At 55.1% G+C, this 25,913-nt stretch overlaps 11 protein-coding genes across 15 annotated transcripts; all 11 read right to left on the bottom strand.

Annotated features, from left to right (window-relative positions):
- Window positions 1–1,407: 1,407 nt before the first annotated feature.
- On the bottom strand, window positions 1,408–3,401 carry ABB37_03495 (putative mitochondrial cytochrome p450-like protein; the record flags this gene model as incomplete). The annotated part of the gene is made up of 1 exon (XM_015800856.1): window positions 1,408–3,401. The coding sequence occupies exon 1, from the start codon at window positions 3,055–3,057 to the stop codon at window positions 1,408–1,410; it is 1,650 nt and encodes a 549-aa protein (XP_015660863.1). The 5' UTR covers window positions 3,058–3,401.
- Window positions 3,402–3,948: 547 nt separating this feature from the next.
- ABB37_03494 (hypothetical protein) lies at window positions 3,949–4,466 on the bottom strand (the record flags this gene model as incomplete). Of its 2 annotated transcripts, none has more annotated exons than XM_015800854.1 (1): window positions 3,949–4,466. In XM_015800854.1, the coding sequence occupies exon 1, from the start codon at window positions 4,387–4,389 to the stop codon at window positions 3,949–3,951; it is 441 nt and encodes a 146-aa protein (XP_015660861.1). In that variant the 5' UTR covers window positions 4,390–4,466. The 2 variants fall into 2 exon arrangements, with proteins under 2 accessions (XP_015660861.1, XP_015660862.1); XM_015800855.1 differs by having other exon boundaries at window positions 3,949–4,433.
- Window positions 4,467–5,100: 634 nt separating this feature from the next.
- ABB37_03493 (hypothetical protein) lies at window positions 5,101–6,920 on the bottom strand (the record flags this gene model as incomplete). The annotated part of the gene is made up of 1 exon (XM_015800853.1): window positions 5,101–6,920. The coding sequence occupies exon 1, from the start codon at window positions 6,757–6,759 to the stop codon at window positions 5,101–5,103; it is 1,659 nt and encodes a 552-aa protein (XP_015660860.1). The 5' UTR covers window positions 6,760–6,920.
- A 405-nt stretch (window positions 6,921–7,325) lies between these two features.
- On the bottom strand, window positions 7,326–7,997 carry ABB37_03492 (putative mitochondrial hypothetical protein; the record flags this gene model as incomplete). Its single annotated transcript, XM_015800852.1, has 1 exon — window positions 7,326–7,997. One exon carries the CDS (start codon window positions 7,995–7,997, stop codon window positions 7,326–7,328), a length of 672 nt encoding a protein of 223 aa, XP_015660859.1.
- A 510-nt stretch (window positions 7,998–8,507) lies between these two features.
- ABB37_03491 (hypothetical protein) lies at window positions 8,508–10,007 on the bottom strand (the record flags this gene model as incomplete). Its single annotated transcript, XM_015800851.1, has 1 exon — window positions 8,508–10,007. The coding sequence occupies one exon, from the start codon at window positions 10,005–10,007 to the stop codon at window positions 8,508–8,510; it is 1,500 nt and encodes a 499-aa protein (XP_015660858.1).
- Window positions 10,008–10,541: 534 nt separating this feature from the next.
- On the bottom strand, window positions 10,542–12,744 carry ABB37_03490 (hypothetical protein; the record flags this gene model as incomplete). Its single annotated transcript, XM_015800850.1, has 1 exon — window positions 10,542–12,744. Exon 1 carries the CDS (start codon window positions 12,315–12,317, stop codon window positions 10,542–10,544), a length of 1,776 nt encoding a protein of 591 aa, XP_015660857.1. The 5' UTR covers window positions 12,318–12,744.
- Window positions 12,745–13,127: 383 nt separating this feature from the next.
- Window positions 13,128–13,797, bottom strand: ABB37_03489 (putative mitochondrial hypothetical protein; the record flags this gene model as incomplete). Its single annotated transcript, XM_015800849.1, has 1 exon — window positions 13,128–13,797. The coding sequence occupies exon 1, from the start codon at window positions 13,737–13,739 to the stop codon at window positions 13,128–13,130; it is 612 nt and encodes a 203-aa protein (XP_015660856.1). The 5' UTR covers window positions 13,740–13,797.
- A 944-nt stretch (window positions 13,798–14,741) lies between these two features.
- Window positions 14,742–16,100, bottom strand: ABB37_03488 (hypothetical protein; the record flags this gene model as incomplete). 2 transcript variants are annotated; one of them, XM_015800847.1, is made up of 1 exon in its annotated part: window positions 14,742–16,100. In XM_015800847.1, exon 1 carries the CDS (start codon window positions 15,942–15,944, stop codon window positions 14,742–14,744), a length of 1,203 nt encoding a protein of 400 aa, XP_015660854.1. In that variant the 5' UTR covers window positions 15,945–16,100. The 2 variants fall into 2 exon arrangements, with proteins under 2 accessions (XP_015660854.1, XP_015660855.1); XM_015800848.1 differs by having other exon boundaries at window positions 14,742–16,036.
- A 430-nt stretch (window positions 16,101–16,530) lies between these two features.
- On the bottom strand, window positions 16,531–19,482 carry ABB37_03487 (hypothetical protein; the record flags this gene model as incomplete). Of its 2 annotated transcripts, none has more annotated exons than XM_015800845.1 (1): window positions 16,531–19,482. In XM_015800845.1, the coding sequence occupies exon 1, from the start codon at window positions 19,171–19,173 to the stop codon at window positions 16,531–16,533; it is 2,643 nt and encodes an 880-aa protein (XP_015660852.1). In that variant the 5' UTR covers window positions 19,174–19,482. The 2 variants fall into 2 exon arrangements, with proteins under 2 accessions (XP_015660852.1, XP_015660853.1); XM_015800846.1 differs by having other exon boundaries at window positions 16,531–19,473.
- Window positions 19,483–21,141: 1,659 nt separating this feature from the next.
- ABB37_03486 (putative pyruvate/indole-pyruvate carboxylase) lies at window positions 21,142–23,015 on the bottom strand (the record flags this gene model as incomplete). 2 transcript variants are annotated; one of them, XM_015800843.1, is made up of 1 exon in its annotated part: window positions 21,142–23,015. In XM_015800843.1, exon 1 carries the CDS (start codon window positions 22,795–22,797, stop codon window positions 21,142–21,144), a length of 1,656 nt encoding a protein of 551 aa, XP_015660850.1. In that variant the 5' UTR covers window positions 22,798–23,015. The 2 variants fall into 2 exon arrangements, with proteins under 2 accessions (XP_015660850.1, XP_015660851.1); XM_015800844.1 differs by having other exon boundaries at window positions 21,142–23,012.
- Window positions 23,016–23,475: 460 nt separating this feature from the next.
- On the bottom strand, window positions 23,476–25,627 carry ABB37_03485 (hypothetical protein; the record flags this gene model as incomplete). Its single annotated transcript, XM_015800842.1, has 1 exon — window positions 23,476–25,627. The coding sequence occupies exon 1, from the start codon at window positions 25,390–25,392 to the stop codon at window positions 23,476–23,478; it is 1,917 nt and encodes a 638-aa protein (XP_015660849.1). The 5' UTR covers window positions 25,393–25,627.
- Between the last annotated feature and the right edge of the window lie 286 nt (window positions 25,628–25,913).

Genomic DNA, 25,913 nt, shown 5'->3' with positions numbered 1-25,913 from the left:
CTGAACGAATGATTCGAAGAAAGAAAGAAAGAAGGAGCAGAGGTAATTGTCGGACGGAGGGGCGGGTTGCGTGATGATTGGTTCACCAGACGAAACAAAACACAGAAAAGAAGAGGCGGCTGCTCAGCTTGGACGCGGTTCACGTGAGTTTTTCCTCACTTTCACTTTCATTCTTTAAATCAAACGAGCCGCACAAAAACAGAATACGTCCGCTCGATGAACACGACAAAGATGAGGACTCGGAAGGGGGGGGGGGGGGGTAGGAAGACGGAAGAGAAAACAACAATAACAGCAATAGCCAACACAGATCCGCAACGGCGAGTGAGGAGCCACCCCCCAAAATGTACAAAAGCGACGAGAGATAAGAATGACAACAAGGCAGCACCAACATGAACGATTACCAATACACAACAAAGAAATAATTGCATCTGCACATGTGGCCGCTCGTCATGCGCAGCCCAAAATAATACATGAAGAAGGAAAAGTGAAGAAAAGAAAAAGTTGAAATGCCTATGTATAAACGACTCGAGGACAAAGCACCGAAGAGATAAGAAGCTGAGAGGTTTAATTGAAGGAGGGCCGGCAACAACAGTGAAAAAAAGAGACGAAATCGATCTACGGAAATGCCGAAGCAAACTATGTTAGAAGGGAAAAACAAGAAATGCCTTTAAAACCAAAAGAAACGCTTTCTGCACCTCATTTCCTCATTGAAGCGAGGAGCTGTTGTAAGCTGTCACAAACAGTGGGGTGCGTTAGGGGAGGTTTCACGACGAAGTAGAATGTTGGGAAAAGAAAAAAAAGAAAACCCGGCCGTCTTCCCCCCCCCCAAATGTGGGAAGGCTTTATTTTTCTTAGATTGCGTAAAAGAATAACGAGAAATAATGAGCAAGATAATATTAATGGCAAAGGAAGCGGAGAGAAACCAAAACAAAAAAACGAAGAGAGATATGCACATCGCTCTGTTGGCAGCACGCCTCGAACTTAAAAGGGGGGAAAAAAGAGCCCTCGTCGTTCAGCAACCAACAACAAAAACACAACGCACCCGCAGTTCACACCCGTCCCAGACAAACAAAAAAGGCAGTGGACTAGAATTATATACATAGCCACTGGAAAGGTCGAGCAGACAACTGCAATAGAGAAAGAAAATCATTAACACCGTTAGGTGTAGGTGAACACACACTTCTTCGCGCTGCCGTTCCGGCAACAAACTGTCGTCAGTGATTGTTTCCATAAAAAAAAAAAGCGGAAAGAGAAAGGCAGCCAATAGGCGTTAGTGCTTCTGTACACATGAGAACGATGAAAAAAACGAAGATGAGTGTTCACTGAAGAAACCTGCGCAGGATTCAGGAACAACCCAAGCGAAAAAGAGGGTCTCGGCCTAAAACAAAACAAACAACTCACAGCAGCTTACCCGCACTCCTTCAGTCCCTTCACCAACGTTTCCGAGACGGCAGCCGAGGCGTTGCTTGACGTCAGCGAGTCCTCGTCGCTGAGGTCCAGCACTGCGTTCATGCGCTCGTACACCTCACTCACATCGATGCCCGGGCGGGCACGAATACGCACGGAGACGGGGTGGCTCATGACCATCGTAATGTTGTACCGCGCCTCCGGAAAGTCTCCGAGCAGCTCCATCTGCAGGTGGCGGCCGAGCAGCGCCACGACGATGAGGAGCTCCAAGAAGCCGAACTCCTGACCGATGCAGCTCCGCGTGCCACAGCTGAAGGGAATGAAGCCGCAGCGACCGCAGCGTTTGCGCAGCGCCGCCCCTTCCTCCCCGAGCCACCGCTCCGGCCGGAAAGTGTCCACGTCATCGCCGTAGGTGTGGGTGTTGCGGTGGAGCGTGAAGAGGCTGATCACCGCCGTCATGCCCTTCGGAATGACGACGCCCGACGACGGCATGTACACGTCCTCACAGGCGTCGCGGTAGATGATGGGCGCGGCGGGGTACATGCGCAGCGCCTCCTTCACCACCGCCTCCAAGTACTCGCACTCCACAAGCTCCTCGGCGGTGGGGCAGGTGCAGGTGGACGGCATTAAGTCTTCCAGCGCTTCGTAGAGTCGGTCCTGCACCGCCGGGTGGGCGGCCAGCAGCGCGAAAAGGAATTCCATCGTGTGGCTCGTGGTGTCGTGCCCGGCGAAGAGGAACATGACGAGGTGATCCAAAACGTCCTCCATGCTCAAGTGGACGTACAGCTCGTCGATCAGCGCGTCCATCACGCACCGGCGACTGTTCATGTGACGCATCTGCATATTCTTGTCGAGCAAGTTGGCGCTGATTTCCTTCAGCATCTTGCGCGCGTTGCGCTGGGCAGCCGAGTTGAAGTAGGGGCAAAAGTAGTTCAACCGCGAGAACTTCATCATGGCATCGAAGTGCTGCCGCACACGTATGGACTCGCTGCGTGATGCGCGAAAGGCCGCCTCGCCCATGGCCGACAGCGTCATGCGAAAGACGTGGTCGCTGAGGTTCACCGCTGCGTCTTCCTCCCCGCCTCGCAGAATCACGTCGAAGAGACCGCCCAGCATCACGAGGGCGTGCACGCGAAGAATTTCGTTCGCCATGCCCCGCACGTTCTGCGAGCTGAAGATGGGCATGACAATGCGACGGTGCATGGCGTGCAGCTCCTTGTTTCCAATAGCGACAAGGCCAACGCGACCAACGACGCTGCGGACGAGGTCGTAGCCGGAGGCTTTCTGGAACTTCGTGTCAGCACGCAGCAGGACGTGCTCGATGTCCTCCGGGCTCGACAGGACCACATGCGCGCGGAAGAAAATCTTCATGATAAACGGCCTGTAGTTGAACTGCACACCCCACTCCTGCAACTTCTTGAGCGGGTCACCTTTGCGCACCACGTAGAAGTGGCGGTACAAAACACGCTTGATGAGGCTCCACACCGGACCGTCCTCCGGGTTCGTCGGGATGTCAGGCTCCGGCATCTTCGGCGGCCGTGAGTAGACGGACTGCAACGTGCGAAGGGTGGCGAAGGCGACAAAACCCGCTGCGGTGGCGACGGCCGCCAGCCGAAGAGGCGACACACGGGTGGAAGGACAGGTCTGCATTAAACACGTAAAAAGAAAAAAAAAGAAAGAAAAATAGGTAGTTCAAATAATGCTCTAGTCAGACAAGCCGAATTTCAAACGTAGTATTCAAGCGAGTATTTCGAACGATTGGATTGCAGAAGAAAAGGGGATAAGTGATGGAAGGGGGACAATAAGCAGTTAAGTTTATGCAGAGAAGATGTGACGCCGATTTTTTTGTGGAAGGCGAGGAGCAGAAAGTCGAAATATCCAGCGCTGCACTTTCTTTGAGGAGCAACTCGCCGTCTCGTTACAGTGCGTTGAATGGGAGGGAGAAGGAAGTGCCACTGTAATAACAATAATAATGGTGCGCAGTTGGTTGGACTGGGAGATGCATATCATGATTGATAAACGGAAGGGAAAAAAAGAGACGATTCAATGGGTGGAGGGGAAGGCATGTAAAAAGAAAAAGGCTCAGAGAATGACAGCCTCCGGTAGAACACCACCACCATCAATCAAGACGGATCGCTTTTGCGTGCGTGCGGAGAAGCCCCGCCAAAGTATAGAAGGCGAGCTTGCTTGCCTCCCTTTACGCTCAGCACCGTCAACCGAACAGAGGTTCTTTCTCCCTATTACTGTGGACCTTCTCACATATCGTTTCTCTTTCCTTGTTGAGTTGTGAAACGTGAGTGCAGCAACACAAGTACACGCCGATCGTTCAAGTTCCTTTCCCCACCGAGAGAGAGAGGGAGAGCGAGAGAACAACAAAAAAAGAAAAGCACTACACAGCGCAGCTGGGATCGTGCCTTGTGTAAACAGACTCCGTCCTACCATATCCAGGACACACCCACACACATACGCCAAACAAGCAGAAAACTTTAAGAAGCTGGTGACAAATATCACCTCTCCGCGGCCACTCCATGACAACATCATTCAATGCTGAGTAGACTTCACTTCCTTTGGCATGCGCCGCACACGGCGTGTGCCGACGCTCTTCTCTCGCTCCGCCAACTTCGCCTCGTAGGCAACACGCCGCGACAGCTGAAACACCACCACCTTCCCCGGCTGCGGGTTGCGCTCCGTGTGAAGGGCCTGCAGAAGCGAGCCGGCGAGGTCCATGTAGAAGCGCTGCTTCTCAGGGTCCGTCTCCTTGCTCTTCTCGGCCCACTGGTCGATGAGCCGCTTCTTGAGAAAGTTGCGCGCGTGGCGTGACTTCACTGTGATGTCGATGCTGCGGTAGCACATGCGCAGCAGTGACAAGGGAGAGCGGATCTCCAGCACGCGCTGCTGCGAGTTCATGTTCTGCCCAGCCCCAGCGACGGCGGCACCGCTGCCAGTCGCGACAGCCAAACGGCGCACAGCAAAGCGAAACATTCACCTCAAATGAAAGCAAATCCCTGCCGGTTCGTTCTATCGCTGCGTGAGAAGAATAATAAATTAGCGAATCATCTTAAAACGAGAGGGGAGGAGGAGGAGGAAGGACTCGAGGTACATAAGCAAGATCTTTATTGAGTCAACAGGGGAAAAGACACAGAGAGAGAGGCCATCTAAGACGTCCAACAGAAGCCTTTTAGATTCTGCACAGGCTGGCCAAAACAAGAGATAAGAAAGAGCTTCAGCTCTATACACTTACGAGACAAGTCTTCTTATCCCCACGTCTCTGAGACGACATACACACTAGAAAAAATAACTGGAGTAGTTCGTTGCTTTCGCTTTCATGGCTCCAAACAAGATGCTATTCGGTATTTGGCCGAGTGGGAAACACACACACCCACTCCTTTCGTTTTGATAACGTCGAGCTGCACAGAACAGTAAAAAGAGGAAAAAATAAAAAAAGCTCAAGTTCCAATATAATAGAAGAATTAGGCTTTACCGACTGCAACGGTAGAAGAGAAAATCTCTTTGCGCCCCGACACGCATATCAACTAAAAAAAAAAAAGAGAAGAAATAAAGAGAGGACAATAACATCAACAACAGAAGGAGACGCGGCAAGCACGCTCTGATCCGTGTCTTGCAGTTCTCGCTGCACACACGAATATATCAAGCATTAAAAGCAAAAAAGTAAAGCAAACCGAAAGCCGTAGCTTAGACAAGACTGGGATCATTGGTAGTGAAAGCGGTGTAGTCACCCGGCAACGCCGACTCGCCCTCACCCATCCTGCAGCCCTTCAACTGCGAGAAAAGGAAGAAGGCCTCGAAAAAACTCGCCCCGTTTAGGCCGAAGAAGCCGTTGCGCGCCGCAGCCGCCGCGGCAGCCCCACTCGCCTCCGCCGCGCGTTGCGCGTTGCGAGCGCAGACCTCCTCGATAGACTTTACATAAAACGCGATCGAAGAGAAGGGAGGAGGAGCGGTGGCGGTGGAAAAGACAGCGTTGGACGAGACGAGACGCAGGTGCCACAGCTGCGTACGCTCCACGGCGCGGACAAGTGAGGGCCACTTGCTTCCAGGAATGGTCACCTCCTCTAACAGAAGAACCCGCATCCTACTCAGACGCGGAAGCGCTTCGATCAACACGGCGATCTGCGTAGGGGTCAACTCCGTGTAGCTGAGGTCCAGCTCTTCCACTTGCCGTTCACACCCTTCCAGCAAAAACTCGCGGAAAGGGATGACGTCGACGCTGGCAAGGTTGTTGCCACGCAGGCTTAGCCGTTTCACAAAGGTAAAGCGCAACATCTGCGAGAAGCTGTAGAGCACACAGCTCTGCAGCGCATTGTAGGAGAGATCTAGTGAGCTGATGCTGCTCATGCCCTGGCCCGCGAGAGCGGCGATTCCCGTCAGCAGCACAACAACCCCTGCAGAACCCATCTGACAGGAGGAAAACGATAGCGTCGAGAGCGTTTCTTCGGCTTCCTCCCCCGACGCCGCATTGCCTTTACTGTGCACCGCAGCGGCCGAAGTCAGCGACGACCCTTCGCGAGCCTCATCTCTTTCGCATTGCGCGGCGGCGGCGGCCGCTTTTCGCGACGGAATGGAGGCGAGCTTGAAGAAGCCGTCGAAGAAGAGCACGTGCATTCGATCGGGCGCCATGCGCACACCGCTAAGGTGAAAAATGTCGAAGTGGTCTGTTGGACCCGTCAGGCGCTTCGCGAGATCGGCAATCAGCTGGTTCTCCTCCGTCGTCCCTGCACCGCGGCGCAGCAGAGGCGCGTAGCGGTTCTCCTCCTTATCGTCGTGGAGCCTCGTGAGAAGAGCTTTGGTGGACAGGGGCACGAGGGGCTCGTTGTGCATGCCGTGCACCCAGCTCACCCGACTCCGCCGTCCGGAAGGGTGCTGATCCGCTGACGACAGAGTACGACCCGTTTCCTCGCGCGAGCGGAGCACCAGCCACCACTGGCCCCAAAAACGCAGGTCCGTCTCCCACTCTGCGTGCGCCACTGGCCGGTTCCACGACACCGCCCCTACTGTGCTTCTTAGCTTGTCAATCAACGCCAGCAGCACCTGTTCAAAGGGTGCAGTGACCGCAGAGGCGCAAAAAGGGTATACCACGCGCTCCGCCTCCACGTCGGTCAACGTCTCAGACGTCATCTTCTGAATGTACTGAAGCGGACTATAATTTATAACGGTCGAGCCGTGCAGCTTGAGAAGGCCGGCGTATCTATCATTGTCCGCCAACGCCTCACTCTCGCGTTCACCGCCACGAGTTGGTGCGTGGAAAGAGCGAAGCGTGTGTCCATTTTGATCCTTCGCCACGCCCGATGCAAGTGTCGTGCGGCACCGCACTTGCTTTTGACGAAAAGCTTCCATTTTGTTGCCAGGGCAACGGGTCTCTTCTTCTTTCTTTCTTTTTTGTTTTCAAAAGTTAACAATGATAAAAGCAAAAACAGCAAATAAACGTTGCGGTGATTTGCAAGGGGGATTTTCCTCTGCTGGGGTGAGACGTTTTCAATGCAAAAGCATTCGTTTCTACGGCGTTATCAGCAGTGTGGGATGGAAGAAGGAGGCAAAACAAACAAACGGAGAGGGAGAGAGCAAACCGGAGATGTTAAGGGAGAAGTCGCAGCGGCTTACAGCTCTACTGAGCAACATTCTCAACGCTAATAAGAAGGGCGATTCACACCTCAGCCAATCCATCCAACCTCGAAGTGCGTTTTTTTTTCTCAAACGAAGTTTCGTCCCATCTTTTAGATTGTCACTGCTCAGCCGATATTACCCGTTTCGTGACGCTTATCTTGTGAAACGGTTCGCCGGCTCAGGCAGTGCATCCCCCTCAGAAAAAATAAGGGAAAACAAACCCGTTGCAGCAGCGAATCAAACGCGAGTCCGCTCGCACGGTTGCGCCACCACAGCAGCGTGAAGACCTACGCAGCAGGCTACTTTGTGTCCCAGAGGTCCGGCGGTGGAAGATAACCGGGAGATCGTCGCGACAACGCGGCGAGTCGGCACCCCAGCTGCTGTTCACGTCGCACCATCCACAGCAACTCCTGCGGCGTCGTGTGATTGTAGCCGAGGGCGTGCAGAGTGGCATGCACCATTGCTGCATTGAAGTACGGCACGAGCGGCAGACAGCGCGACGGCGATGCGTTGAATCGATTCTGCATGTATTCGAGCGAGACGTAAATGTCGCCGAGGTCCACCAGCGCAAGACGCACCATGGAGCGGGAAAGACGACTTCCAACGTCGTCTGCGGAGGACGAGGGTGATGATGAAGATAACTGATGCGGCGTCGGTCCGGCTTCCACGCCAAAAATGAGGTTCGGCTCGTCCGCCACACCGCCAAGGCAATCCTCGTCGCCGAACAGAAGGTCGTTCACGAAGCTATCCGCCGCCCCGGTGGATGAAAATGTCAACACATCCGTTGGACGGTCGACGCCTTTGAAGGTGTGGTTCAGGTGGTGGATGTGCTGCAGCGAAACAAAGTGGACCCGCAGCTGGGCGTCGTAGGGGGCCCGGTCCAACGTCAGTATTGTGCGCAGGAGGTGGTGCGTTGTGCGCCGCAGCGCCGGCGTCGCACCACTAACCGTCACACCTGTAAATGCCTTCATGGGGGGGGGAAGGGAGAGGGATAAGGCAACGACAGGCAGTCTTGCCGTTTCGCTCTTCTGGCGATACCGGTCAGTCACAATAGGAGGTTGAGGTGGGGCTCCGGCAATGAGGACAAAACGTGAAAAGTAGAGGAGGGAAACAACGAAGCTGAGGCGCAGATAGACACTCCGAGGGAAGAGGGCAAACTTCGCGGACTCCGTCATGCGTGGACGGGTGAGGCTGTGCGTTCGCACATTACCTGCCTTGCTCAGGCCCGCGATACTACTATCGCAGCAGACCGTCCGGTGACACGCAATAAGAGCAGTTTTAAGAAGATTTCACTCGCATTCGAGAAGCAGCGAGATAGAAGAGTCAGGAAAAGAAAGGACAAAAGAAAACGCCAGCGATGGTATGCACAACGTTATCTACCACATCGTACTTCGCCGAGACACTGCAATCCGTTCCGTAGCAGCTGTGGAGCGGAGGCGCACCTTGTGCCATCTAACCACGTCATCAGCAACTTCAGGACTTTACTCTACCGTCGTCACCACAACGCGCTCGTCCAGAACGGCTTGTATCGCTGCCGCACGTGAGAAGGAGGGACTCCATGGAACGCCGGCAACATCCAACAATACCTCGTACTCTTGCAGTGGCTCCACGTCCCACACAACATCAAGAAAGCAGTTTGCTCGCGCTGCTTCTCTTTTCGCTTGCTCGTGTTCCTCTGCCTCCACGTGCCGTGCATGCTCGTCGAGCTCCTCATCTACGTGCGCGCCCACACCAATGCTTATCTCCTCTATCGTCAGAGGGTTGCGCAGCTCCACAGCTGTGTTCACCAACCGCACCAACGAGGCGTGAAGGGTCTTCAAGAGAGTGGGGTAGGGCTGCAGGTACAGGTACCACAGACGAGTGATCAGGACAACGCAGGGCACGTCGCGTGTCGTCAGCTGCTCTACCCGGTCTGCGTGCATGTCCGTCGCATTCCTCGCCAAACACGAGCGAATGCCGTCAATGGAGCGCTGCAGCACACGCGCCGTCAGGCGGCGGGCAACACCATCTTGAAAAAAAGAAAGGGAGGGGGCGTCTTGTCGTTGCTCCGTCAAGCCGTGCAAAGCGAGGCTGCGACAGCGCAGGAAGAGGCACCACATGGACGGAGCCACCGACTTAACGGTCGGCACGGCGTTGCCAGCTTTCCAATTCACGGAGTCGTACGAAAAAAGAAGGACGTCACGGGCGAATTGGTCTGCGTGCGCCAGCTCAACACGCTCCTGCACCTCAAAAAACACTGGATTGACACTTGCTCTTTGAAGCTGGTCGTGCACTGCAGCTCCATTGCTGCTGGAGGGCGTAGTATACCCCTCCGATTCGAGTACACCACAAAGCCGGTTCGACGCCCACGAGAACTGCGCACAGGTCACCAGCACCTTCCACGGCGGCTGCAGCGAGCGAGGGGGGAGGTAGCGTCCCAGCACCTCTGGTGGGAGCGTCCGCGAGGCGCGAAGGAGAAGTTGAAGCGTACACTCTGCTGTTTCGCCAAAGAAACTGCCCCAGACGTGGGATGATCCACGGGCGCTCACGGAGGCAAGGAGGGCGGGTAGGCGCACGGCTATGCAGCTCGCATAGAAATGCGGCAAACATGGCACGTACACCATCCACTTCGCCCACGCCCCCGTGCACCGCGAAAGCTGCGGATGCAGCGACGCGGCTGCGTCCCCGGCAGGACCTTTGCCGCCATCGGTATCTTCTTTCCCGTTCTCGTGAACTTTGGAAGTCAGAAGGATCAGGCGATGCATCGAGGTGAGGATGTCCGACGAAGTGGTCATGAACGCCTCCGCCGCTTCTTTCGAGGCAATAGCGTCGCTGCTGGACGCGAGCTTCGACGACGACGACACAATCTTGTTACAAAGGTGGGCGGCGGCGCGGTCCTCCTCTGCGCCGCTTTGAAGCGCGCTGTGCTGCGGAGTGAGCCGCTCCAACTCGTGCTTCAGAAGTGTCAGTGACAGCGGCTCATCTGACAGCAGAGAGCTCATTTTTCCTATGCTTTTTTTTTAGTTGAAGGTGCCTTCCGCAAAACGAAGAACCAACGCAAGAGGACGTGCAGCTAAACACGCTATTTGGCTGCTTCCAGTGGAAAAAAAATATATCTTTATTAAAAACAGAGCAGGAAATATGAAGAAGAGCGAGAGGGTTGTGGTGGCGACGGTACAAAACACACACACACACACACACATGCACACAAATTTACTCCCTTTGCATACTCAACAAGGTCGTCGCATCTTTCGTTTTGGTAATCCGAGGGAATCTACCATGTCGTGCATTTGTCCAAGGAAGGTAATCCGTTCTCCCATCGTTCTCCTCTTACTCTGTTCAAATGGCATTAGAAAGCCCCAGCTTTTCTCCATCGCTTCGTTGATGCCAGTTTTAAGCAGCAGTGGTTGCGTAAACACGGTTAGCATTTTGAAATAAAACAGAGTCTCATACACTCGCATCCGCATAATAAGAAGAGGTAAAAAGCACGTTTTCGTGTACAAAACTAAACCCGACATGTGGCACGTATCATCCTCCTATTTTCTAGGTGACTTGGAATTGTTCTTTCCTGCCTTTGTGCGATTGCCAGAGGGGGAGGGGGACGGTGTTGTGCCGCTTGACGACGCCGCGGGGCCGCCGGACACCACCATGTGGGAGACTTGATTATCACCAAGCCGCGCGGCAAGGCGGCGCTGTGTCTGGGCATTTAGTGCGATGTCCTGCAGCGTTTCCTTCATGTCGTGGATGCTGCTGCTAAGGCGAAGATCGTTGGCGACGTTTTGCTGAATCACGCCCCGCAGCTCCTTCTTGAGGCCCTCCAGCTGCTTCTCGAGGCGACCGGTTTCCTCGGCGCGCATGTCCAGCTCATGCTCCAGGTTCTTCACTGCGTAGAACATCGTCGTCACCTTGCGTCGCCGCGCGCCGACGTCGGCCATGACGGAGTCCACCGGTTCGAACGCCTTGGCGAGGTCAAAGTACGCCTCCCGCTCGAATTCCTCGCTCGTGAGCGGCTGTCCGCCCTCCTCGTCGTCGACCGCACCGGCACCGTCCTCCGCCCCGCCTTCCTCGAGCAGCTGTGACTCGTAAAAGGCGCGTTTCGCGTCCAGTTCGCTCTTGATCACCATGGCGTACTGCGTGTGTGACGAGATGAGCTTCTTGTCGTACTTGGCAGAGATGCTCTTCTTTTCCGCCTTCCACGCCTCCGGTGTGTCTGGCAGGTTCGCTACTGCGGCACCGCCATTGCCGTCCTCCAAGAGTGGGTCCTCGCGGCCAGGGAACTGCATTCGTGTGGAGCTGCCGGTGTGGGTGTCGAGCAGAATCACGACGCGGTGCACAAAGCAGTCGCCGTCATAGTCCCAAATCTGCTGGGTCAGCAAGTTCATGGAAAAGAAGTGCTGGTGGGCGACGCAGTGGTCCTTCGCGTGCATGGCTTGGTAGCGACTGCAGCCAACGTAGCCGCAAATGAGGCAGATCCACGGATCGCCCGCCTTGGCGCACGCCTCGCACTTGATCGTCTGCACCGGTGGTGCGTGGGACTGCGACTGCTGTTGCTGCTGCGGGGATGGTTGCCGTGCCTGCTCAAGTGACTCGGCGAAGCGACGGCACACGAAACAGGCGGAGGACAGAAAGCAGGTGCACTGCTGGGTGTTGCCGCCCCGTGCGCACGTGCAGAGCGGCGTCTGCGGCGGGTGACCCGACACAGTACTCTCCAGTCGATCCCCACACAGAGGGCAGGTGGGGATGTAATAGTGCGTGATGAGGAGCTGCCCATCGACCAACACCGGCGCTCCACCGGCGCACGTGAAGCTCTTCACGTAAAGACTGCTGGTGCGCTCATCGTTGCCCTGACTCGCCACGTCGGCGCATATTTGCTGTACGTTCAGCACATCCTCCATGTCGAGACACTCCAGCACGAGAACGGCACAGCCTGAAAAGCTGCATGCCGCAGCGTAGACAATGCGAAACGGAATAGACTCGATACGATTCAGAAAGTGGCTGATGCAGGTTTGCGCCTGACTCGTGACGTAGAACTCCGTTGATGTGCCGTCAGCTGGCAGGGCATCCCTGGCAAGTGCAGGGGAGGCCGCAGCGGCGTTACTGTTACCCCCACCCACCACAGGGGCACACGAGTTGGGAAAAAGCAAAAGGACATGATTTGTCGAGACGACGGGGGTAAAGAAGTCGTTTTTAAATGACCTGCGGCGCAGCAGACGGATTTCACACCGGGCAAATTCCGTTGGAAGGGCCTGCGAGCTCGTGTGCAGCGTGACGCTCTGCGTTCCTCGTACCTTCAAAACTTCGAATTGCAGCATGCCCGCTGCTTCAGTGCTCCGCTTTACCCTTTTGACTGAAACAACGTGCACACACGCACGGTGCACCGGACTTAACTGATACGGGTAGAGGAAAAAAAACGTTGCCCAACAGCAGTAGCGACGGCACGGTAGTGGTGAACAACGCTTGAAGGCGTGCAAGTGAATAGAAACGGGCAACAACTGAAGGAAAGAATAGCTTTACTCGTGAAAGCGGAACCACCAAAGGTAATAGTGAAAATACAATACAGCTACGGAAAAGGTACGCAATAGGATGATCCAATTGTGCTTAGGTGCAGCACGAGGACATGGTAATAAATGATAAAAGTGAACGCACACAGAACACAGATAGAGAAAATAGGTCGTGATCAGGTTGTGGAATGGACTACGTGCAAGCGAGCTCCCTACGAATCACTGTACGTTTGGGGCTCATCGTTGTGTAGGGATGATATATACAGACAGTGTCAAAAGAGGAAAAGCGAAAGAGCAGCGCAGTAGAGACATTAACTGCGGCTTCGAAGGAGGATAGCTCGCAACAACAACAAAAAGGATTACTTGAAGCGTCTAGGCAAGTTAAAGAACACGTCCTTGGTTATTAGCCGCCTTTCGTGCTGAACAGGGAAGGTTAGTGTGCTCTCCAAATGTACGCTTTCCACGTGGACAGCTGGCACCGGTCCACTTTTGATTCTTTCATGTCGGGTCTTTTTGTATCATTTATTACGAGATTTACGAGGAGATCTGTGGCGAGGAAGAGAGGGGAAAAAAAGCCTTCTTGACAACGTTGACGCAGGTGCTTGTGAGTCGTGTCGTTCTTCAGTACTTCGTGCGAAGGTTCAGCACCGTCGTCCGCTTCGGCCGCAGCGCGCGGTTTTCCTCCCCCGGTAGAAGCGGCGGCGTCTCCTCCGCAGTCGCGTCCCCCGCGAGATTGCGCTCCATGAAAGCGTCATTTTGCGCCATAGACCGGTTCAACTCCCGTTCTTCGCACACGGGGCACCCGCCGCCACGCACCACACGCTTCTCGACGCTCATCTTGTAGGAGTGGTCGCAGCCTCTGCATTTCCAGAAGACCGGCTGCATGTAGCCGATGCCCACAATTTCAGGGTAGAGGTGCATTGGGTTCTTCTCGTAGTCCCACTCGAGGGCGATGTCCGGTGCGGCGGTGCGGAGCCGCGTCGGGAGGTGGTAGCGCTTGGCGACGAACATCTCCACTTTCTTCCGGTTTGCTATGCGAATGTTCGTTGCCTTGCCGCGGACGGACGTATGCAGCGCCGCCCCTGCGGAGACGACACCGCCCACCGCAGTAAACGCCGAAGTGGAAGGCGTGAAGGCGGCTCCGTTGCGGTGCTGAAGTGAGACACCGCCGCCCGACAGGCCGCCACACACCTGCCGTAGGCAACGAGAGTAGGCAGAGCCGTAGTGCAACATGACGAAAGAGGGAGGAGCAACAAGCTTCAAATGAAAGCAGTTTTCCGTTGCTTGCACTGTTGGTTTGAGTTTACAGAGAAGTTTTTTTGTTAAAGAACAGAACATGTGGGATGAGAGGGAGAAGGAGATACCTACCGAGATGCAATAGCGTTTTACGGTGCGAGCAAGCTACCGGATACGTGACGGTGAACGAGAAGGGACATAAAACAACGTCTTCTCCAACTTCTAGATCTGATCATTACGCGGAGTCTTGCAGACGTGCTGTTCTTCATCATTCTACTCCTCATTTTCAGAGCGACGGAGAGAGAGATGGGGGAGGGGTAGCATCGCGGTCCCCGAAGATCCACTAGGTAAACGGGCATAAAAGGGGGGAAACGAAGAGAAGGGGCACGAGACTCAGCCCTGGTAGCTTTCAAAAACAGCAGCCTAAAAATGAAAAAAAGTAATAAAAGAGAGAAAGCAAAACGGAGGAAAAGGTGCACGCATTTCACGGCTTCAACGCCGGCGCGTACTATGCGTCCGTGACGCAGGAGAACAAAGAAGAGGAGCACGAAGAAGAACAAGAAAGGTAAGTGAAGCTATTATTTGTGTAACGCTGGCAGATAAGCAAAAGAAAAGGAAGAAGTAGGAAAAAAGAAGGAGACGCTTCAGTTTGTTGTGGAACTGTTTAAGTGGTAAAAAAGGAAAATGGTGGTTGAATGCAAATTACATTAGCACGTTTGCGCTGCTGAGAGCAAGGTGATAAGGTAAGAGAGTGAGAAAAACGTCTGTCTGAGGTGATCGGAGGTGCAGCAATAAAAAACGAGAGAGAGGGACAGCTAGCATCTGCGTCATACAGCACACTCACTTCGCGGACTTTTCAACGTTCGCGTACGTAGGTAGGTGATGAAACACACACACACACACACATCCACAGAGACACATCGGCCCGTTTTACTCGAACTCTGCACTCTCTCTCTGTACACCCTTTGCCCGCACAGGGGGAAAAAAAGTTATGTTCTATTACTTCTCGTAGCGCACAAGGACCTCGCCGCTGCCCATGCCACCACCCACGCAACGGGTGGTCACGCCGAGGTGCGCGTTGCGGCGGTGCAGTTGATGGCACATGTCGACGACCTGCCGCGCACCTGTGCAGCCCAGCGGGTGCCCCAAAGAGATACCGCTGCCCCACTGATTCACCTTGTCCAGCTTCAACTCAGGGTATTCCTTCGTCGCAGCACCCACCACGGCAGCAAAGGCCTCGTTTAGTTCGAAGTAGTCCACGTCGGCGAGCTTAATGTTGGCTCTCTGAAACAGCTTGGGAAAGACCTTGAAGACGCCCTCGCCCATGTACTCCCGCGGCACGCCGATGTTGCCAAATGCCTTGAGCTCCGCCAGGATCGGCAGCTCAAGTTCCTTGGCGCGCTTCTCCGAGGCAATCACCAGTGCTGCCGCACCGTCGTTGACCGTGCTGGCGGTGGCCGAGGTGATCGTCCCCGTGCCGTCGACCTTGAAGTACGCCTTCTGCTTTTGGAAGTACTCCATGTCCAGCTTCTTCGGGCCCTCGTCGCGTGACACCACAAACGGCTTCTTCTTGTCCGGTACCTCCACCGGCACCACGTAGTCAAACCAGCCCTTATCCCACGTTTCGCACGCGTTCTTGTGCGAGCGGAAGGCGATCTCGTCTTGCAGCTCACGCGACACCTTGTACTTCTCCGCCAGTGCCTCGGTGAGCAGACCCATCAACGTGCCGTTCTTGCCCACCGTTGGATCTTGCAAGGCGCCCTGCAAGCCGTCGATGATCTTCATGTCACCGTAGAGCTGACCCTTCGTGCGACCGGTGAAGAGAACGCGAGGGATGGTCGACATCGACTCCACGCCGCCCGCCACACCAAGACCGATCTCACCACACAGGATGCGTCGGGCAATGTCGTGGATGGCCGCACCGCCGGTGGAGCAGTTCTCCTGCACCGTCGTCGCCGGGGCAGAGACGGGCGCCCCTATGCGCACACCCGTCATCCTGGCGATGTTCATATTGCGCATGTCCTGCATGCACTGCCCAATCGTGATGTACTCGATGTGTTCGAGGTCGCACTTGGCGTGGGCGAGGGCGGCCGTGGCGATCTTCACGATGAGGTTGCTGGGGTCAATGGAAGACAGGCCGCCGCCGATGGCACCGATAGGGGTGCGCGCTGCACCGACGATGACGATTTTCGCAGCTGACATTTCTTAGGAGCTGAGGTGTATATATAGGTGAGATGTCAGGTGGATGAAACTGTGTTGAAAACACGTCGGAGGACTAATGGAGGAGTGAGGCTGAAAACCAACAGCGAAAGCGTCAGCGGTGGAACACGCGCACGTCAAAAGAAAAAAGTGCATGCTGCAGGAGAAAGAAATAATTCGTTGGGTAAACGAAAGAAGAAGTCGAAGAACGAAACGTAGAAAGGGGGAAGATGAGAAGAAACAACACGAGTACTTGTAGCGTAGAGGGAGCTTAAAAATGCTTTTCATGGGTGCAGCAGATGACGCTTTCTCAGGTCTAAAGTTGTGCTCCATCGTAAAAAAAAAAAACACAGTAAATGCGGTTCTCACCACATCGTTTTCGTGCGACAGTAATAGAGAGAAGAATCACCCGCAAAGTAAACTGTTTTCGCTTACGAAAGCAGAAACCGGGAGAATTAAATCGAACCGCAAAAAAAAAAACATAAAAAAAATAATAAACGACTTGGGTAAGTGTGGAAGCACACAAAACAAGGTGGTTGGGTAGCGTTGGTTTGCCGCGATACTGTTCTGCGTTTTGTGCTGCTCCATGTCAATCATCATCGCTGATCTCAACCACCGTTTGCACTATTTGTACTAGCTGACAGTCCTCATCGTCTTCGCTGGAGTTCTGGTCGTTGCTGCAGTGAGGGGGGCCGGTCTTCCCTGTCAACCTCGACGCGGCTTGACTCCCACGCCTCACGGCGTCCACCTTGACGCGCTGAAACAGCCGGTCTAGTGTTTGTGCGGCAGACGACGTCTCCGCAGCTGCGGTAGACGTGTCTCCCTCAGCCGGTTGCGAACGCTTTCGCTCTTCATTTGCCGACCTTCTGAAGTTTGTCGCGTTCCTATAAGGTTCTTCTTGTTTGCTCCCTGTCAGAGAAGGGTACAGTTCATCTTCACTCTCCCCCACCGAAGGCGCAGAGAGCTGGCCCGAGGGAACGACTGTAGACGAAGACACACTGGTCGCTGCGGTCATGTGCCTCACACTGGCACGACGCTCCCGCGGGTTTGTACGCACGTTCGTGACCGCCGCCGTCGTCGCGGTAGTCGTAGTAGTGGAAACGTGACTGCCGTTACTGACATATGCTGCAGTGCCGCTACGAGACCGTTCCCCCACGTTGTGTTTTGCCGTCTCCTTTTCCACCTCGACCCTCTCCGTACTGTTTGGGATGGGCGCGCTGGCGAGGAAGCGGGTGATGGGCTGCACATTCGACACTCGGCTGCGCAGCCGTGGGGCTTTCTCCACGAAGAAGACCTCGTGCGCCTTGAAAGCGTCCTCCGAGACGGTTGGCACCACCCGACGTGGGTTGACAAACTGCACAAAGCGCACCATTTCCTGGAAGCCGCAGTGCTCACTGTAGGGCACCTTCAGCAGCGTCAACTTGTGGTTGATTTCACGCGTGCTGTCCCGCTTGCACCAACCCGTCGGCTCAACTAGCAGCACGCAGTCGTAGGGCGACAAGTCTAGCCGTAGGTTGTCCTCTAGTAACACCGTAGCGTCGCGCCCTTTCTGCGCCAGCGCCGCCACCGACTGGTAGCCGACGTTCGCCATGGAGACCAGGAATACACTCAGCAAATACTGCGTGTCGTCGTCGCCGCGAGGTTTGCTAGATAGTGGGGAGTCGGGTGTGTCCGAGACCTCAGTTCTGGAGTCCGCTGCCAGGGAGCGTCGCATCTCCGGCGTAGGTGCGGCCACACGCGTGAGTGAATGAGGCATCTCGTCGCTTTCAACGTCATTCGTGCGACCCGTACCTGTGGCTTGCGCCTCGGCCCACATGCGTTGCGCCGTTTGAGACTGCAGAAGCACCGGCAATTGAACTGGTGTGTCCTCCACCACTGCAAAGGGAACACCCGCACTATTACTATTATCCGTAAGGGCGTCGTTGGGATCACCGAGTGCTGCACCTTCCTTCTTCGGCGTCGCAGCGGCGGAGGACCGCAAGGCTTCAAAACAAGACGGAAAAAAGTTCGTGGCGGCCAGCATTGCGTAGCGCCGCGGTGACACATAAATACGCCAGTTGCGCTGCTTGGCGTCTTCCTTGTCTCCATCAGAGGCTGACGGCTGTGAGAGGGCACGGGGAAAGGCGTCGCGTATCGCCAGTGCCACACGTTCTTTCCCGATCGTGTAGCACCCTACAAGCACCGCACAGCGCACACACGTTCGTGGTGGTGACGGCGATGACGAAGCGGCGTCTGCTGCGTCTTTCTGCCGCCTCGCCGCGCGGTTCAACAGCGAATGTAACACGCACACCACCGTCTGCGTAGACTCCCACTGCGTGGGGAATTTGTACGGAGGACCGCAGAAGGTGTTATCGAGGAAGAGCACATCCAGCGCCTCCTTCTCAGCGACCTCGCGCAGGGCGACGTCGTCCTCGATAAACTGCTCGTACGGCGGCAGCGGAGGGACATCGGCAATGACAGACGACGTGGAGACCCGCGCCTGTTGCTGGAGCTGCGGAATGGAGACGTAGGTGCGGTGGCCAGGCGCGCAGACCGCCTCCCGCCAACGTCGCTGCGACCCGTTGAAGCGGAAATCGCCGGTGTGCACCACCGTACCGAACAGAGGCGATACGAAAAAGAAGATGGCCGCGCCGGGGCAGTGGTTTGCGGGGATGAGGCGTACGGCGAACACGTCCTCCTGCTCCACGTGGCCTATTCTTGTAGTGGTGGTGGGTGTCGAAGGAGGTGACGGAGCACCACGCAGCATCGCCTGTACGCGTGGGTGCAGCGGCGTCTCCGGCACGCATGCAAGGCACACGCCGGTCTGCAGTGAAAAAACGTACGTTTCGTGCATGTCCATCGGGAACAGACACGCGCTTGAAACGCCTAGTTCGGACTGCGTGAGGGCCGCCGTGGCGCGACTGCAGTAGATCGTGTCGGTGTGCCACGTGCGCCGAATGCCCGTGTAATGGTCCGAATGGAAGTGGCTAAGGAAGAAAAATTTGCGAGGTGCGCGCTGCCGCTGGTCTGCTGCACTTTCGAGTTTCACTACGTGCGCTTCTGCTCGAGGGGACTGGTAAGAGACAGAGCAGGAGATGTAAGAATGCTCGACAAAGCGGAAGGCGTCCACGAGGATGAGGCCGCGCTCGCTGCGGTAAACCTCTCTGGACTTGAAGTAGTCCGCCGGGGCAGTCCTCCGCGCACCGCCCTCCCCACCAGGAGAGGACGGTGTATCACGAGAAAAGAAAGCCATGGAACGAAATGGGCTTTTCTTCGTGTTGTTGACGTATAAGTTGCGTATGATAATATGTGAGTCCGTATGGGTGTAGTTGGATAGCGATCAGCTCATCTCCCACCAGAAACAAAGAACCCCCTCTCCTCCTGAAAAGAAGAGCTGTCGTACAAGCAAAAGCAAAGCAAATAAAAGGCAGCTTTCACGCGAGCACGGTAGAAATGCGCGCTTTAATTCGAAGGCGAGCGCAGTTGAGAGTGTTTGTATCTTCTTGGTGCATCCTCAAAACATGATTTCCTCCCCTGTTTATGCAGGCGACCTGCCTTCTCTGTAGAATGACCATCCAACCCATACGAACATAAACGCACAAAATGCAAGAAACGCGTGAAGTGGAGGTGAGTGGAGCAATGAAGAAGCGCGCACGCATGTGTGCAACCGCGGAGTAGCATGCAGCAGAGGTGCAGTGTCGCGCAATGCGGGCGTGCGTGCGCCTCGCGTCGCAATTGGGCTCTCGACGCACCGCTAAAGTTTCGTAGTGTCCCCGTTTCTTATAACCTAAACACATGTGCCTTTTCATTACCATTTCTTGTCACAAAAACGTGTGGGTATCGTCATCATCAAATTGATATAGCACGAGAAAGGAAAAGAACGAAATATAACGTATATAATGAAAGAACAGGAGCGCGCCAAGAAGCGGGGGGGGTGCCACTAGTCAACCGTGGCAGCTCCTCTGCACCGCTGACTCTTTCTTTCCTTTTCTTCGCACATGCGCTTCACGCAGGACAACGTATTGGGCATCAACACCACCAACACACAGAAAAGATGAAGAAGCGGAATAGCCAGATCACAGAAAAAAATGTGTCCAAACAAGCAACGAGAGAAGACAATACGGAGCGTATCAGCAAGAAACAAAGGCGGGAGGCGCGGCGGAGTGGAGTATGGGGCCCGGGAGGGGGGAGGAGTCCCCGTCGGAGAGAGAAAGACGTGAACGAGCTCGAGAGCGAAAAGCACCGACGGAAAAACAAAATCGAAAAGCAATAATAGTAGAGAAAAGAAACAATGCCCTACGCCTCACGTGACGAAACCCATGTGAGAATCGCGCTGCGACACGCTTATCAGCGGTAGCATATGCTACTTGAAAACGGAAAAAGTTGATAAGTGTCTTCGCGAGCGCAGAATATCGTTGTAGATAGACAAATGTGCTCCTATTCAGCAATAAAAGGTTCCGTTTGAGCATATATTGCGTTTAAGAACACCGTTTCCGCCAGATCGACAAACGTGTATTACTGACCCATTGCTTTTTCTTTTCCTTTTGCTTTACAGTGCTGTTCTTCGTTAGAACACACTAAATTAAGAGGGTGTGTGTGTGTGTGTTTAATACATATACATATATACACATATATATGTGTGTGTGAGTTAAACAAGCCAGTCTCTCCCGCATCAATCGCAGGAGAACGCCAATCCGAGGTTAAGTTGACGTTTTGACCTGCAATAGTAGGTGTCAGTAATAATGAAAACAGCGCATTTTTTAAAGCCTAGACTCCTTTGTTTTCTTTTGTAGAGGAATACAGATATCAACGTAAAGAGAGTGCTGTATGTTAATGCGGTGAATCAAACGCTTGCAACTTCATGGACTTACGCCAAAAAAGAAAAGAGAAGACAAAAGAAGCGTTCCATTTCACAAGCAGAAAAAGATAAAAAAGAAAAGCGATGCCCCTCCCTTTAAAGAAATGCCAAGGACAAAGACGTGCAGTGCGCTTTGTTTAAGCACTGTGTTAGCTCAACGCATGGTGATGCCCTATCAAAATGAAAAACAGAACAGAATAGAATCCATTAACATCAAGAGCGTCTAAATTCGCCATTCCACCATCCTGCCAGTTTCTGGCTCAATTTTGTTTTCCCTTTGGCTTCTGGATATTCTCGCTAAACTTGGTTTTCGTTGTTCCCAAACCTGCGTAACAGACCTCTCCTTCTTGTTGCTTATTGCAGTTACTTCAAGTTCGCCGGCTTGCCGGGAAGCGGCACGGCGCTGCGCAGCGGGCCATCGAACTTGCCAATCAGCACTTCTGCAAAGAGCATTTTGTCATTTTTCTCATTCAGCGCGTCGAGGACGCCGCCGACGGAGTCAATCACGCGCGTGCGGGGCTCATTGCCTTTGCAGAGGTTACGCGCCAACCCCGTCCACTCCCACGATGCAACGTCGTTGTAGGACGAGTCCCACCCGCGGATGTAGCGCTCAATGGTGTAGCCGTCGTTGTTGATGAGAAGGTAGGTGGGGTGCAGGTTGTAGCGAGCAGAGAGGCCCAGCTCCTGCACCGTCATCTGCGCTGCCCCATCGCCGACAATGCAGACGACCCGGCGGTTTGGTTCGGCGACCTGCGCTCCCAGCGCGGCGGGCAGCGAGTACCCAATGGAGGCCCAGAGGTGCTGGCAGAAGTAGTCGGCGCCTTCAGGGAGGCGCAGCAGAACGGAGGAGAAGGCCGACGTGCCGAGGTCGACCACGACGATGTCGTTCGGCCGCAGGCCGGCTTGAATCTCGTTCCACACGTGGGCCAAGTCCAGCGTGGTGTTGCTGTCAGGGCGGATAAACTCCTCCGCCTGGGGGTACTCGGTCGACCAGTTGGAGTGGAACTCGAGCGCGGCCTCCTCGACAACCCTCACCGCCACCTCCATCGGCACCTGGTGGAAGATCTGATCCCCCACCTTGGCAAAGAAGGGCTGAATGTCGATGGTGTTCAGTGGGTCGATCTTCTGACGGAAGAGCGAGGTCACGCAGTCGACCAGCTCGACGCCGATAGAGATGCACACGTCCGCACTCTCCACAACTGACTTGGCAGGGCAGGGCTTATCACCCGCGAGGTAGGTGCCGACGTAGTTCTCCAAGTGCTCCGACACGGCGCCTTTGCCAAGCGTGGCTGGTGCGAAGGGGATACGCACGTTCTCAAGGAGCTGGTCCACCTGCTTGCTCAGACGGAAGCGGTGGACGAGGTGGCCGACGAGCACGGCCGGGTTGCGGGCGCTGCCCAGGCGCGATGTCACCGCCAGTTTGAAGGCCTCCACGGCATCCGGCGAGCACTCCGGCTCGCGACGCACCAGCTTCGCCGCCGGCGGCTTAACGGTCATCTCCGCGAGGTTCATGGGAAGAGCGATGTAGCCGGGCTTCTTGCGGTACAGCACCTCCGTAACGACGCGGTCGATCTCGGTCAGGCAGTTCTCAGGCGTCAGCATTACCGCCACACAGCAAACCTCAGCGCTGATGTGCAGGAAGTGGTTGTGGTTGCCGTCGCCGAGTGTGTGGTGAAGGAGCTCGCGGTTTGACTGGCTCTTGGTGGAAGTGGCGCCGGCAATGTGAATCACCGGCACGCTCTCCGCGGCGCTGCCAGCGACGCCGTTCAGGGCGGACAGCTCCCCCACGCCGCACGTTGTTGTGATGGCGCCGAGGCCGCGCAGGCGAGCGTAGCCATCCGCAGCGTACCCGGCATTCAACTCGTTCGCCGTGCCCACCCACTTCATCGTGGGGTGCGCCATCACGTCATCGAGGAAGCGCAGGTTGAAGTCGCCAGGGACACCGAAGAGGTGATCGCAGCCGGCCTCCACCAGGCGGTCCAGCAGGTAGCAGCCGACCGTGTATCCCTCAAAAGGCATGGTTGCACAAGAAATCGGAGGGGTGAGGGAGTGAAAGCAGAGAAGGCACAGAGAGGAAGAGAGAAAAGAAGAAAAGCGAATTCACAAAAGAATTGAGAAGACACACACGAAAAAAGGGCTCTTATTTCGAGAAAGTGGCGAATCTTCCTTCTGTTGGTCTGCTTGTTGAGAAGCAACAAAACAGATTCGATTACGGAATAAGACTTTGTGTTGCTACTCGTTGTAAAAAAAAAAAAATAAATTAAGAGGACAGAGAGAGAGACAGAAAGATGTAGAAGAGATTTGTTCTACCACTGTGAAGGTGTGAATGCCATGCACATCAGATAGCAATGAAAGGGGGTGGTTTGATTCGGTTTGAACGTCATGCCACGACAGCTAAAGAGAAAGAAGAGCGACTTCGCCGTTCGGTGGCAGCGTCATTTTCGGCGTGTGTAACCGCTCAAGCAGGCGGAAAACAACAATAAACAAGCAAGCAGGAGAAGGAAGAAGAGGCTCTCTACGGATATTTCATTTGTGTCTGGTTTCCATAAGGGCACCCTCCACCTGCTACACACGTGCTGGTCACTGCGCAACGTGACGGTGCAGGACCAGAAAAAAAAGCTTCATAGTTTCAATCATCGAAAAGAGATTCGCCAAACAGCGAAGCAAGCGGAAATCTGCAACTACTACGACCACAGTCTAGGGAAAGGAAGTGCTCGGGTCACGCACGCGAGACCGCGGTGTTCGCGGGGTGGGCGTTGTGGTCGGCTCATCGGACACCAATGAGCCGCCACCTTCCGCGGCCATCTTGGGATTCCGTAAGCCCAGTACTCGCACACACCCATCGTACATGCTGTCTTGCATATCCATGAGGTTGCCAAGCGTGGTGACGGCAGCAACGGTACACAGCCCCTTCCCAATGATGTCGGGTAGCAGCTGCGTCCACATGGGCAGCACGTAAAGTCGCACCATCCACCACGCCGCGACAGAAGCGCCTACGCAGAAAACGACGACCAACGTTCGAATCGCCTTGCGAAGGAGCACGCTGGGGGTCGTGCTCACGATGTCGTGCTGCTGCCACCGCAGGCGGACCGCCGGGCTGAGACTGTAGTGCACCGCGGAGGTGATGGCCACGCACACCACGCACACCGCCACCACCTCGTGGAGGAGGAGATCAAAGGCCTTCTGGCTGTCGCCGTCGGACCGGTGGTACATCCAAGACCCGGCCGGCAAGGAGTGGAAGTTCGCCACAGCGCGGAGCCACAAGATGCGGGCGGTGAAGAGGTGCACCACGCTGTGGCCGTCCTCCAGTCCCAGCTGTGCTGTGCTTTGCGGATTCTCCCACAGCTCTCGCGGTGGGGCCAGCGACCAGAGGAACCAGCACAGCGCCACCGCCGCCGCTACGTAGCGAGAACACGCAATGTGAATGGTGGCGTTGTAAAGCAACGAGGTCGACAGCCACCACAGGAAAACAAGCACGCCAAAGCGCACGCTGGAGGGGACGGTGCTCGTACTGTCCATCGCGTGCCGCACCGCCGCTGCGCCAAAGGAGAGGAACGTCATGTAATCCATCGCGCAGGAGTCGATGATGGCCGGCGTCCAGAGAATCAAGAGGGTGATGAAGAGCCAAATCAACACCAACTCCTCGTGCACACTGACGACAAAGGCGAGCACCACCAAGGACACGATGAACCACAGCGCCGCGCAAGTGAGGAGGCTGCGCACCGCCTCCGTCACGCAGTTCGCTGCGGAAATGGTAACGACCGTGCCGGCGCGCTTGGATGGCCCGTAGGTGTAGTTGACAACACCGAGAAACACCACCGCCCAGCCCACCATCGCCCACGCGCTCCAGTCCGACCAGACGTAGCGAAGGTACATGGAGAGGATTTCTTGAAGGAGAAAGAAGACGGCGAAGGTCGCCATGTACCAGCGCAGAGCAACGTGCGCCTTGCGCGGGACATCACGTGAGAGGCGGTAGGCCGCAGCGAGCAGCATCACAGGCAGCCGTCGCAGCGCCGCGGAGAAGATGAAGGAGCGGGCCAGCTCAAACTGAATCACAAAATGCGGGTTGCTCTCCGCCACGCTTGGATCAAAGTCCGTCGCCTCCAGCCCCACAAAGTTGTGCAGAGCAAGGTGCGCCAGCGAGTCTGGCGAGTTCAGAATGTCTATAATGACGGTGTGCAATCGAATGCCGTCCACAACGCACATCAGGACGAGCACCACAGCCGTTGGCAGCCGTTTATCAGGGAAAAGCTGCCCCACGTTCAGGCCGATGTTGTACGTGTCCTGGCAGAAGACACGAAAGAGCACGGCCACGATGGCGGCCAGGGTAACGCCGTACAGCGAAAAGCACAACCGCTCGGTGAAGGACATGACGCGCAGGGTCATCTTGTATTCATCGACCCAGATCGCCTCAGTTCCAGTAGAGCTGTGCAGCTGCACGACCAGCCACGTAATGACGGCATTGTTGCGAAGGTGAACCACCGCGAAGACGCCACAGAGCGAGAGGAGCTGGTACCACGGCGGGAGGTGCTCGAGGGAGATGCTTACGGACCCTAAAAAGTGAGGAATGGCGGCCGGCGTCGTGGTCGCTCGCGTGCGCGCTTCGTCTTCCATCGCTTCAGTGAGCAAATTCGTGAGTGGCACGGGTATGTGGAAGCAAACCGAGAAGCTCGCGAGCCTATTGAGTGTATCAAAATGTGTTGAATGAGTATCTAAAGAAGCAAACAAATCATTTTTGTTGTCTTCAAGTGTGTTTCCTTTTTTCTTCTTTTGAGGAGGGAGAGGGAAGAGTTTGCACAACTGCGGAAGATGCAAGAAACCTACGTAGTGCCGCCTCCGTTGGTGCGCTGACGGCCGGGGAAAGAACAAAAGAAAGAAGGAAGAGAGAGAGAGAGCGCAAGTGGTGCGGAGGAGAAAATTGACAGAAGAAAGGAAAACGGAAAAGGTCGGGATTATACATTCCATAACGTATTATTAATACAGCCTTGTCGAGCGATGGTAGCGATGCTGCAAAGAAGAAGTGCTTTTTGATGCCCCAGCAGTATCGTGGCGCTGCGCCGGGTAGCGATTTGTTTACTGCTGTCGTACTCCCATAATACCAATATGATAAAGGGGAACAATGGGAAAAGGGAAGG

The sequence above is a fragment of the Leptomonas pyrrhocoris genome, assembly GCF_001293395.1.
Source record: "Leptomonas pyrrhocoris isolate H10 chromosome Unknown, whole genome shotgun sequence".
Classification (NCBI taxonomy): Eukaryota; Euglenozoa; class Kinetoplastea; order Trypanosomatida; family Trypanosomatidae; genus Leptomonas; species Leptomonas pyrrhocoris.
Note: the sequence above shows the minus strand (reverse complement) of the source record. Positions and strands in the feature narration are given on the sequence as shown.